Below are 13,888 nucleotides of genomic sequence, written 5' to 3' on the forward strand. Positions count from 1 at the left end.
CAAATTTCATCTAAACTTTTTATCTGCAGCCAACTTATTAAGACTTAATTGTTGTGTTATTGTCTATCCTACCCATTCCCTTTTTCAAGGTCTTGGGATGAAGCAAATTATTGGTAAAGGGAACATGGTAAATGAATTATATGCCCTTGATTCAACTTATCGCCAGGTGCCAAGATCCATTGTCTGTATGAGCTCTTCTCTTTTACAACTTCATAGCCAATTTGGTCATCCGTCGTTTCCTATTTTGCTAAAGTTATGTCCTAGTCTTCCACAGGATTCTACTCTAGAGTATGAAGCTTGTCAATTTGCTAAGAATCATAAAGTTTTGTATCCTCCGCGAATCAATAAACATGTCAAGTCTTCCTTTTATTTGGTGCATATTGATGTATGGGTTTTGTGTCCTATTGTGCATAAACTTGGTTTTCATTATTTTGTAACCTATATTGATGATTACTCCCATGTTACTTGGTTTTATCCTATGAAATATCATTCAGAATTATTTACTATATTTTGTGCCTTTTATGTTGAGATTCATACCTAATTTAACAAATATATTAGTATTTTGCAAAGTGACAATGCTAAATAATATGTATCCAGCACCTTCCAATCATATCTTTCCTAACATTGTATTATTCTTCAGACTTCTTACATCTTTACCCATCAGGAAAATGGCGTTGATGAATGTAAGAATCATCACTTATTAAAAGTTGCTGGAGCATTGTTGTTTCATATGCATGTTCCCAGAGTCTTTTGGACAAATGTGGTTTCCACTACCTATTTTCTCATCAATTGTATACCTTTTTCAGTCCTTAACGGTTAAATTCCATACTTCATTCTTTTTCCATCGTATTCTTTATTCCCTCTTACACCTCGCATTTTTGGTGTAGTTGTTTTGTTCAAGAAATGCGACTACAATTCTCCAAACTTGATCCCAAATCACTCAAGTATATCTTTGTGGGTTATTCCCGGAATCAAAAAGGGTATTGTTGCTACTCTCATTCTTTGGGTCGTTATTTGGTGTTTATTGATGTTACGTTTTTTCAAAACACTCATTTTTATAGTCTTGTATCAACTCATATGTTAGTGCGTCAAGTCCTTCTTATGATGATTATCTTGTCCATACTGTAAGTGAATAGGATGTTTTTGTTCCTTCCCAACCGGTTGCCCGCCAAGTTCATTATTAGCGCGTATGTCACTCAAGTTCTACAACTCCTAATGCCTGATTACCAATGTTTCCCCTTTTGTTTATCTCTAGATCATTCCCCATCTTTATATCCTAACCTTGAGCTTCCTATCGCCCTAAGAAAAGGTACTCGTCAATGCACTTACCCAGTTTCTTCATTTGTATGTTATGATGTGTTATCACCTTCCTCAAAGTCTTTTATAGCAACTCTACATTTTGTTTTTGTTCTTTCCTCCCTATTTGAAGCACTGACTCATTCTGGATGAAAAAACAGAGATTTTGAGATGCAGGTTCTCGCTTTTGATCGACTAACTTTGTACCTTGTTCTATCAAACAAAGCATCTTCATTCCTCTTGTCTTAAAGCAATGCAAGAGGAAATGCATGCTCTCGAATAGAATCATACTTTGGATCTTGTGTCCCTTCCACCTTAGAAGCGTGTTATCGATTGCAAATGGGTGTTCACTATCAAATTCAACTCGGATGGGTTCTGTTGCTCGGATGAAAGCTCACTTAGTTGTAAAAGGTTACGCTTAGACGTATGGCATCGAATATTTAGAGACATTTTCCCCTATTGACAAACGTTCTTCTGTTCAATTGCTTTGGTTGCTACTTACAATTGTCCGCTTTATCAACTCGATGTCAAGCATGCCTTTCTAAATGGTGATTTACGTATGGAATTTTATATGGCGCAACCACCTAGGTTTGTTGATCAATTGGGGTCTAGGAAAATTTACAGGTTACATAGGTCTTTGTATGGGTAGAAGCAATCTCATCGTGCTTATTTTGCGCGATCCAATGTTGCTAGCATTGAATTTGGTCTTTGTCGAAGTGCCTATAATCATCATGTGTTCTACTAATCATCTAATTCTAGGTGAATTTTACTAGTAGTGTGTGTTAATAATATTGTAATCATTGGAAATAATGAGACTAGCATTACAAAACTGAAAGAATTCCTTGGTACTTGTTTTTAGACAAAGGACCAAGGACAGTTGAAATATTTCTTGGGGATTGAAGTTTTTTGAAGACGTAAAGTGATTTATTTCACTTAGCGAAAATACTGTATCGATGTACTAAATGATGGATTCATTGAGGCCAAGACTTGTGATGCACCTATGATACCAATTGGAAAGTTGAAGACTGATGATGATCTACTTCCAAATCCTAAAAAGTATAGACGAATTGTTAGAAAAATGGAAATATCTCATAATCACTTGTCCTGGTATTCATACCATCTCCTATAACTTCACACTGGGATGTGGTCATTCATATTTTGAAGTACCTAAATGGACTCCTAGGCATGGTATATTGTATCAAAACCATGGTGATCACACTATTGCAAGTTTCCCAGATGCGTATTACGCATGCGATTTTACAGATAAGCGGTCTACTACGGGTTATTTTATATTTGTCAAAAGCAACCTCATATCCTGGAAGAGTAAAAAGCAGAGTATGGTATCTAGATCCAATGCAAAATATGAGTACAATACTATAGCATAAACTATGTGTGAACTTGTATGGCTACGTAATCTTCTTAGTGAGATTGAGTTTGCTCAAATGAAACCTATAAAATTATGGTGCGAGAATCAAACAGCTATTTATATTGTAACACCCAACCTTAAACATCGTAGGTTATGATGCGGAGAAGTCACAAATATGTAACGTAATACCCTGACCCAATGCAATTCGAACTATATAACTAATTTCCTTTTAATTTCTCTACAATTGTTATTCTATTCTTAAACTCCAATTCTCTCTATAATATTATAAAATCTATATTTCTATCACAAAATTATCACACCACACGAATGCGGCAATCTTAAAACATGTATCTTTACTAATCTAGTCTACTAATCAAATAAACTGAACTAAGCACTTTCCTTAAACGTAAACATTTAAGCACAATTTGTGATTGTTATTAATTTACAAACATATTTAAGAACTCATATAATAATTAAAAATTACTTACAACTTCACTGTTGGAATGAGAAAGAACCATCGGTGGACGTGGCTGATGTGAGTTCAGGAGATATGGATGTGAAAAGCAAGTGTACCACGTCGTGTAAGCATCAGAACATGATCCTGGAGACAGAGCGGGCGTCAACCGAGAGAATATAAGTGTACACGCCTCCGAGAATGATTGCCAACTATCATTGGAAACCACGTGTGGATGCTCAACCTGATACCGAGAGCTAGACCGGGCTCGTACGACCTTACTCGGTCTAATAATTGGAATGGGAACGGTCTAGACAAATCCAGTTGGCGCACAACTCGACCGGGCATATACAACTCCATCACATCCCGGTACCGTATCCATCCCATATAGGCAGTCCTCAGAGTGGTAGATACGATGTCCGGACCGTAAGGCATACACATAACTTGCACATGTATACAAGTAAATTAATATACAAGCAAATTAATATAAGTTTAAATACATTTATGCTATAATTAAATTCAATTTTAGCTCTGCCGCTGTCAATCTATCAATACGAGCACGCAGTGATCTCAGTCACTCATATGACTTATCGTGCGTAATGGAACTCCACATGCGAGATCGAGGTACGTCTAGCCCCCTTGACAATCCCTCTCGCTAAACTCTGAATCACTGGAAGTACTCATATATACATGCCTGAAGAAGAGTCGGATATCCTGTCATCTACTGACTATCTCCTTTATTAGCAATACCTAGCTGACGGTACAAGTATGCTAGTGCAGATGAGCCCCTTGAGTATGAAGGCACGCCGCCTAACCCGTCCTTCACATCCAACAAGCACGAGGGTCGGACCCGGTCCCCACTCTTATCTATAAACAACGTCAAACCTAATATCATCACATCCACCCGACCTCCTCAGTCTTGGCAATCCGATATATGGAACACATCTCTACGATGGAACTAGCAAATACTCTGCCACCTCTATAATGTTGGCTCAGCAGCTCCTCCCTAGTGACCCCAACAACTCCATGCATGTTGTATGAAGCTCATACGGCCCCTCGTCAGCAGTCACCATCTTCCCCTCAACTGGAATACGTAGAGATAGGCGAACTTCTGGGATGTCGTTGCCAAAGGGCGAAGGCCTTCTTTTTCCAATTCTAGCTCAAAGGTTGGGGCTTCAGGTATTGCCTTGTCTAGATCAGTGGCCTTCATTCTATATCTGAATGGAAGCCGCCTTTTCTTTCTAGAACCTATCTCATGTACGCAAGCTCGGTAAAAAGTCATGCTAATTTTGTTTAGGGTACTAGGGAACCACACCAAATTTACCTCTACAAGAAAAGCATCTGAAGCTTAAGACTTTTCTTTCACCCTTCCTTTTCGTTAGTCGTTGGTCTTGTCTCTTTATCTTTAGATTCCTCCAAGCAAGCCCCTTATATCTCTTCTTACAGGTAACCTGCCACACGTCATGCAGCATGATGGTTATCTCACCAAAGAGCATGTGAAATGATGAAGTGTCCGGCTGCCAACGCTCCACAAAAGTGGATATGAGGGGCATATTTATGTGTGAGAACATCAACTCTGGGAGGTCTGCTAATCTGGATGAGTCTATAATCTGAGTGACATCCACGTACCATTTGACCCATTTTTTACAACCGACCGATCTAATATGGCACTTGAGGAGGCTCCGAAACTACCCTCTCCATATCCCAGCGGCAACGTGTCCATAAAAGTTAGGAATCATGCTACCATTGACCGGACCGTTGGGCACCTGCTCAGTCACGAGCCACAAATCGTCATCAGCATCCCTAGAGCGTTTGCTACTCCCTGAAATTTTGTTACACATAACATATAAACGATTACAACGTTATAATAATAAATAAGATAAACTAATAACAAAATAATGTAAATTATTTACCAGCTCACGACTCTTCAGTAACAAAACGACTGTCTCTCCCCTTCGTCACCTGATGACTGCCTCATGACCTAGGTCAGTCATATCAGTCTCATCCACGTCCATATGAATGCCAACATCGTCCACATGCTCAACACGAGATGCGTGCTCCTCCTCAGCAGCTCTAATGTGTTGTCTCGCAATAAGCCTCTGCTGCCTCTGTGCCTATGTGCTTCATGCAGCCTCTGCGCCTCTCTATCCCTCCAAACAAAGACAGTAACACCACGTTTGATAATCTCCCGCTGTCCGGAACTCTCGCCTACCTCACAACTCTGAAAAATGACAAACCAATCGAATAACGTCAGTGTTATTTAATCTAATTGAAAGTCGTTCCTAAACCCTAAGCATTTCCGTTATTTACTAGCAATTTCAGTACTTACGTCAAATAACTTCAGATTAATGAAAAACAACAATCGAATGCTTTGATAACTCGGTATATACGTATTTTCAATTTCGGTTCTCTAATATTTAAGAAAATTATAATTTCAGCCCCATAAAGGGGGGCGGTCAGAAAGAACACTTGCCCAAAGGGCGAGCAGAATCTCAAACCGCTTACCTTCTGGGCAGACAGATTTCGAGTTTTGTCTCCCAATCGGAACTCGTGTTTTCAAACAAAATTTGAAAAAAAAAACGTATCTTGCCAAAATTGGACCTTTTCCTTTGTTGTGCCTCATTCTCGACATAATTCTCGTTCCGAAATGTGATTTTGAGAGAGATTAGATAGTTAAAAGTTTTGGAAAACGTAAATTAGAAGAGTAAAATAGTCTTTATAAGAACGGTAATAAGTAATTTGGGAGCGATGAATAGCAAGCCACTAAACTAATTGAATGATAGCATCCAAAAAAAAAATGATGTCAATCGTACGAAAATGCATTTTTAAATCCTCAGTACTCTCATAAATCCTCTTTGTAAAAGATAAAGATGAATTTATATTTATCCTGCATTGATTCAAGTGTAGCATCATCACAGAAAATTTGAATTTAATGAATCACCTAATTGCAATTACATGAACAATAAAATGTCATGGGAAGATCAACAATAGTACAAGGAATAATTGCATAATCAGAAAATTTTAAAGACTTCACTAATAATAGCATCTCTCTAAACAATGAATCACAGCAAGTTGTTCATTCAAATCAGATGTTCCCAGCACCTGCTTGTTTTCTGCCTATTCGTAGGAGGCAGGATCGATATTGCTTTGTTCCGAACATAGCTGAAATGAGATTTGCGTAGCACTTGCATGTTTGAGGTTGCACAATTATCACAGTAAAAGCTGTATGCCAAATAACGCAGCTCCAGATTATTGGGAATTACCAAATACCTGAGAAGCAACATAAGATTACAATACGATATCGCTTTTCCTAGACTGAACTGGAGGCTCAGAATTACGAATCCCCGGGGTGCAAATATTTCCTAGACCAAATAATGCCGCTTTCTGAACCAATGCATAACAAGGTATAATCTAACCCAAATCTCACAATAATTATACAGGTCAAAAGCTGTGAACTGAAGCAACAAATTTTGGTCCTACAATGCAATATAACCAGGTTTTAAAAAGGCAATGACATAATATCCTCATAACAGAACATATGCCTACTGTACTATGGCTGATCAGGCAAGGTCCAACATGAGTCGCCACTTGCATCAATACACATCCCCAATCCTGTCTCGTCCCATACCACGCCGATCATCTCGCCCTCGTTCCATGTACATGTCCCGTCTAAAGTCTTTTGCTGGTGGTGCACCCCTGATCGGGGATCTACTCCTCTCTCTTACCTCACGCCCCCATCGGCCGCGTTGAGGAGGTGGTGGCAATGGAGGAGAGGGTAACCGCCTGTCAAATCCTTTCCTCTCATTAAGTATGAGGTCCCTCCCTCGGTCTCTGTGAGCCCAATCCATTGACATTGGCCTGTCAAATTTGTTCCTTCCCCTAAATTCATCATCTGGATAATCAGTCCGACCTCTCCTGATATCATGGTCAGAAATCCTACCTCCATGCCTCGGAGGTGGCAGACCACCAGGGCCAAAATCTCTAGGTCCGTCTCTATCCCATCCACGCGGAGGAGACCTATAGCCGTTAACAGGCCTTCCAGGGGAAACATCCAATGGAGGACCAGGGAAGCGTCTCGGAGCTGCATGTGGAGGTGGAGGTCCAGGATAACCCCTCCGAGGACTTCCTCCAGGTCCATATCGAGGCCTTTTGCAGTTGTTACAGTACTCTCTCCGTGCAAAGTTCAGATTGCCACATCTGAAATATGGTAAAAGCACATGAGATTCATAGAAGAACGTCCTACTAGATAATTCTGTATTACATATGAAAAAACAATCGCACAAGCTGAGAAAGGAAGAGTAATAGAAGTCATGAGTCATAAACGTGTAGTTCATAGCATTAAAGAGACTTAATATCAAGACCAATATGATTTTGCAGGAATATTCAGAAACAGCCAAAAGAAAATGTACTCTTGCAATTGCGTTGGATGTTCATACTAAATTTTGAATCTATACTTTACAGGCTATGCAATAACTAAAAAAATTGTAATACTCCTACAGACCAACAAATAATTTGAAATGCTACAAAGGTTTTACAGAATCAATTCCAAAATTCAAAATTAATGGCGTTGTCCGAAATTTATGCAGCAATTAGCTCTTCAACAAATATAAAATAACTAAATCATAACCAAGAGGGTATAATCTAGGGTAAGGGGTTAAATTTACACGTTTTGAGGGCCAACAACCCCCTGCATCATAGTTTTAAGAAGGTGAAAGGCGCAAATATCGCTTTGAGGTGAGGCGAGGCGAGAGGCATGTGAGGTGACAAACAAATTAGAAAAACACAAAAAAAAAATTAAATTAACTCAAAAAGTTAAAATACATATAGATTTTATTTTTACACCACTTGTACACTAGACTCATAGAACTATTATTTAATTGTGATGAAATCCTCCACTACTGTTAACACCTGCCACTGTTAAATTAACTCAAAAAATTAAAATACATATAGATTTTATTTTTACACGTACACTAGACTCATAGAACTATTATTTAATTGAGATGAAATCCTCAACTACTGTTAACACCTGCCACTGTTAAATCCAGCCACCACATTGTCACCACTAACAGCTACCTCCACTACCACCTACTCACCACACCTACTTTAACCCACAACACATCATAACAACAACAAATAAGGACTCAAGATTAAAAATTTACCGCATGTCAAAAAAAAATTCAAAATTCAGAGCAGGAAATAATATCTTAGAAAGGTAGAACAGAAGCTCTTGAAGTAAAGCAACATGGGGCTCTTTAAGAAATTGATGTAATAGAGATATAACAGCAAAATTCTGTTGAAAGGCAAGGAAGTTTACTGAGTTTTGGAAAGCAAGAGGTGATCGCCTCTTAAATCTTTTTTTTTCTTAAAGTTGGCTAAAATGCCTCGGATGCAAGAGGTGATCGCCTCTCGCCCGGCAAGGAGTGGCGGTTGCATTTAGCACCTTGCCGCCTTACAGGGCACTGAGGCAATGGAAGGATCACCTCGGTCGCCTTTCACAACTATGCCCTGCATAGCTCAATGCAGTTCGGCCCCTAAATTCAGATATGAAAAAGAAAAAAAAAAAAAGTTAATGTACAGAATCACAAAAAAGATAGGAACCTACAAAGAATCAGAGCATATCCAATCTCCTTCCCTCGGGCGTACATTGGGATTGTTCCTGCTCCCGCCATCCCCTCTAAAAGGCCCTGGACCAAATCCAGGCCCGTCAAAACCTCTACCAGGTGGTCTGCCACCAATCCTTCCTCGGGCATAAGGGGGTGAAGAGTCCCGAAATCTACCAGGATCCCTCCCACCACCAAATTCACGGCCTCTAGGTGGACCTCCTGCATGATCAAAATCTGAATTGTACCTGTGGTCAGCATCCCTACGCCGTGCAGGAGAACCAGAACCTGCATGAATTCTATATCCTGGAAAAAAGCCAGTGAAATCTAAAGATGAGCAATCCCCACAAAAACAATCAAAGTTTTGTTATACAAAGTAGTAAAGCTAGCCGTATTGTGACCATGAACTGCAAAATAACCAATTTCAAAAAAACTGCAAGTACATCAGTTATCATTCAGGATCTCTCCCCATGAAAGATGGTGGCAAGGAAGGATAATAGTCTGGTGTTCACATGATAACTGCCCTTGTTACCTTTCAGAGTGATTTCCACATTATCAGTCAATAAAACTGAAGTAGTGCCAGCAAAAACCATAGTTACTTAATCTCACCACACATAAGAGCAAAACAAGTCCAGTGATCCTATTTTAATGAATCAACCACAGAGCTGTTAAACCGTGACAGATAGATGTATGCCTAAACATCCAATAGAGAACACCATAACGCAAGTTAAAGTTCGTACCAAGATCTTCAGTCATAACATGCCTTCAACAGGGATCAACAAAATTAATAACACAAACCATATTCAGAAAGCCCATCAAAGGAAGACCCACCAAAGTTCACAGCAGTGAAATGATTTTAAATTAACCAGATACCCATTTGTTACTTATTCACTGAAACCATACAGCAAGTTTAAAAGGTTCACGACCAAACATTCCAAACGAACATATTGTATAACTCCAATCCACAATCGGCATGTGTAAAATTGAATGGTGGGCTGCAGTGGTATGGCATGCCTGGCCCCAGATGAGTAATTTTTCATTTCCAGTCTGCAACTGGTTACGCTTGCAATGAGTTCTGAGCCCATGAAAGGAAAGAAGAGCCTCATGAAAAACCAACATCAGGAGACTAAGAGAGATTCATCAACACCCAAGACAATTCACCCCAGTTACACAACTGTTAACTACAAAAAACTAAACAGTCCAACAGAAGCTACAAAATCAGTACACTAAAAGAAGCCCCAGTTTTTATGCACTTTACTCACAATTAGCAACTCTGAGGAACATAATTCACCAACATGCTACCATAAACCCAATCAAAATCAATCCAATTTAACCATCAATATGACAAAAAGAAAGCTATGAAAAACAAAAACACCGTGAAGCCCCTCAATCCCTCAAGTCGAATTCCGATGAAGAATTCCAAGTGACTGCTGGCAAGGAAATTCAATACCATCCAAAAAATAGTCTTGCACAACTTAAAAGCAGCCATTAGAACCCAAATTCAGCATTCCACAAGTGCTTAAAACTTATCATAGGCAAATTCCAAATTGACATGGTGAGAGTTGAAAATCCGAAACCCCGTAGACCTTGTGTCATTACCATCGTCTCAATAATTATGTCAGTAAATCCCTTATAACATAAAACCCCACATATTACTGAAGATGACACCACATTTAATTTCCCCACACCATTCCAAGCCTATAAGCAGGAAATGGATTTGTATTACCATAATATTAAGACCACTTGGAAATGGCTTCTTAACAAAAAGTGACAAGCATCCCAAGAGTTCTTACACCATTCACAATATCCATAGATGGCATTACCCAAAACCATAACTTAATATGATAAAAACAAATTCCCAGAGACCATGATCCGAGAATGCACACACACCAACATGCCTTCCTCAAGACCCAAGTTCTTGCAGGCAACAATCAAAGCTGTAACAGACAACAGCAAAATTTATTCGCAATTCGACACTCATAAGTTATGGTAGATCCACATGACTGATGTGTAATAGAATGAATAAAGCAAAAGAAAATAGTCATGAGACCTATATGTTGTATAACCACAACCAGCACATGTGACAAAATGGCATTAGTAACAAGTCTACTACATATATAACAAAAATGAATCAGCAGAGATATAGAAAATCGGACAAAAGAAAATGATTTTCAACATCAGTGGATAATATCAGCGCCAGACAACTGGCAAAAAAAATTACTGGTGTCTTTAGCATCATTTTCTGTGTAAAAAAATGTTAATGACCTACAGTATGCACTCAACAGACACAAATTTGTAACAACGTAACAACACTATAAAAACTCGCAAGAAAAACAAAACCCAATTCATGCCCTTTTAATGAGGAAAAGCTTGTCATCTCAAACAAAAGTTCATGCAGAAAAGGAATAAAATATCCTCCATTGATTTTTGTTCTCTAATCTCCCAGATCATATAACATATCCTACTATAACACCTCCAGAAGGTCAGCTTAACTTCTTCCCCCTTCAACATAAACACATAACATATTAATTTTTCAATGTCAATTTCAAAGTTTTCTCCTCAAATATAAGAAAACTGTTTCGCAGGTCAGATTAGAAACTCACTTCATTCGAAACAAATCATTTCTATAAATTCCTTTTTTTAAACCTTCAGAAAGGAAGTTTCAGTTACTTGGAAACTTTCAGTTGTTTGAGAATGGGTAAATGCTCTTGAAACAAAAAATTAGTGTTCATCATTAGCTTAAACAAAAACGGTTACAAAATTATAATATATGAATTTTAGTATGAAAACAAATCCATCTTATTAGCATATGCTATAGTTCTTTTACAGCATTAAATAACTCATATTATACACACAGCAGAATTATGCAAATGTAGTCAATATTTAACTTAATCCAAAATTTATAATTTACAGAAGGTGTAATTCAACCATACTAACCATATATCTAGGGATATTCAGATTCTAATTCAGTGTGTGATTGCAAGGAATTCTTAAACCAACTTATAAAGTTAGGAATTTTAATTTTTCAATCAAAATGAATTGTTTGACTAAATAAACCAAACTGAAATCATTGTCATTAAAGGTGAAAGAACACTTGCTAGGTGTGGAAGTGTGTAGTGAGGAAGGGCCAAGCACTAGCGCCTCAGAACACCCTGGGTAAGGCAACTTTCAATAAGGCTGGGCGGCGCCTCGCCAGCTCAAGTAGTACCAAAAAGTGCAATGTGTTGCATATAACTTATTCGAAATTTTATATGCTATCTTTAAAAGGAAATATCAATAACCAAGAGTTTTATAAAGGAAAGATACAATTTAACGTAGCATCTTAAGTAATATTTTGGTTTCAAAAACAATATTTAGTTCCCAGAACAAACTAAAACCTATTTACAACACAGTGTAGGAAGAGTCTGAATATAAAGATTGATTGGATAAATGAATATTGAATAACCATGTCCCTTTTTACTCGATGCAATGTCTAAGTATAAAGAGATTAGAAAGCATTATTCCTTGCATAGATCAAATGATAAGAAAGTAGATGACATGTAACATATTACTTCACCGTTACAAAAAGAAAATTGCAACAGCACTTCACAGAAATAAGTTTTCATGAACAATTTCAGCATTGATTATTCTTATAACTCAACATACAGCTAACAGACAAACATAAGATACTGTTACCAAATCACTAAATCGATCCTCCAAGTTTAACATGACAATTTCTAAGAATCAGGCCCTATGACCTCGAAGCCGTTCAGCGGACCTCAACGTCATGCAGCCACAAGAAAATTAATTCTAGGCCAGTAGCTAACAAAAAACATTCAGCCTCCAGGCATAGGTACATACAAATTCAAGTATGCCCTGGATCTGCAATTTAATTATCTATGGTTAATGTCTAAAATGTCCACAAACATCTTTGAAGCTTCACTCTAGGGTGTCAACATTCAAATATTAATCCAAATAGTAAAAGGCAACAAAACAAAGTAATCCTCCAAATTTAATTCTACGAATCAAAACATTAGGAAATAAAAACATAGATCCAAACAAAAAAGAAATAAATAACGAACCCGGATCGTCGGAGTATCGGTCGTTTCGAGAATAAGGAGGAGGCTCACGGCGAACTTCCCCGGGCTCGTAGTCGCTGCCACCAGCTCGGCCACTGGCGCCACCTCCACCGTCTCCTCCGTCGCTGACAGAAGGGCGGATAACGAGACTGCTAAGGAGGGGCTGGTGATGCGATGCGGGTTGGTCCTTGTCTCGCGACCCCATCTTCCAGTTAGTTTTTATCTCTTGGATCGATCGAGGGCTATAAAGCATAAACCCTAAGCTCTTACATACAATTAACCGCGAGATATTCGTTAAGCTGTCAGAGCATTAAATAAATTTAATATTTTTAATCTTTTTTTTTTTTTGGAAAATTACAAAACTAGGTCAATGGGAAACTTATTTACATATTTAACCCATTTACTCAACCTACTACATATTTAGACTGTTTTTGTGTAACTTTCCCATAATACCCTCAATATTTACGCGCGTCTCGCCCCCTCCCGTGTGACTTCGCAGATTCCATATTATGCAAAGCCTGCGAAGCTAATGTTTGGGTTTATATGCGAATCATGCGAAGCTAAAGTTTGGTTTACTTGATGAATTTAGTTCGCATATGCGAAGCCTGCGAAACTAAAGTTTGGTTTACTTGATGAATTTTGTAACGACCCGGTCCGGAGAGGGTGGCGCCGGGGTAGAAGGCCTGAGCAAGGAGCGGCCCTAAGGGATGGCGATGGGGGCAGGAATGAACTGAATCCCACATCGGAAATGGAGAGGGAGTGATTGGGGCTTATTAGTAAGATGTGAATCCAATACATGCAGACGCGTTTTAAAGCCGTGAGGCCCAATGTGTCGGAATTGGGCCAGAGCGGACAATATCTACATGGTATTGGACCAGGGTGTTACATTTGGTATCAGAGCCGACTCTCCACGTACGATGTATGGTTCGGGGACGAACCAGGCGGAAGCTGGTGGGCCTGTAACAACCCGGTCCGGAGAGGGTGGCGCTGGGGTAGAAGGCCTGAGCAAGGAGCGGTCCTAAGGGATGGCGATGGGGGCAGGAATGAACTGAATCCCACATCGGAAATGGAGAGGGAGTGATTGGGGCTTATTAGTAACGTGTGAATCCAATAC

At 38.9% G+C, this 13,888-nt stretch overlaps 1 protein-coding gene across 1 annotated transcript; it reads right to left on the reverse strand.

The window, feature by feature from the left end:
* Nucleotides 1-6,028: 6,028 nt before the first annotated feature.
* Nucleotides 6,029-13,056, reverse strand: LOC136203733 (uncharacterized). Its single transcript, XM_065994951.1, has 3 exons — nt 12,778-13,056; nt 8,719-9,022; nt 6,029-7,313 (listed from the first exon to the last, which is right to left on the reverse strand). The coding sequence occupies exons 1-3, from the start codon at nt 13,025-13,027 to the stop codon at nt 6,710-6,712; spliced, it is 1,158 nt and encodes a 385-aa protein (XP_065851023.1). The 5' UTR covers nt 13,028-13,056; the 3' UTR covers nt 6,029-6,709.
* Between the last annotated feature and the right edge of the window lie 832 nt (nt 13,057-13,888).

The sequence above is a fragment of the Euphorbia lathyris genome, chromosome 8 (genome assembly GCF_963576675.1).
Source record: "Euphorbia lathyris chromosome 8, ddEupLath1.1, whole genome shotgun sequence".
Lineage (NCBI taxonomy): Eukaryota > Viridiplantae > Streptophyta > Magnoliopsida > Malpighiales > Euphorbiaceae > Euphorbia > Euphorbia lathyris.

Bases quoted from the DNA above. Each gene is read 5' to 3' on its own strand.
- LOC136203733 (XM_065994951.1), bottom strand. From the start codon at position 13,027: ATGCTTTATAGCCCTCGATCGATCCAAGAGATAAAAACTAACTGGAAG. The intron at 9,023-12,777 runs GTTCGTTATTTA...GCTTTTTTCCAG, and splicing joins CCGATACTCCGACGATCCGG to GATATAGAATTCATGCAGGT. The intron at 7,314-8,718 runs GTAGGTTCCTAT...ACCATATTTCAG, and splicing joins TGGATATGCTCTGATTCTTT to ATGTGGCAATCTGAACTTTG.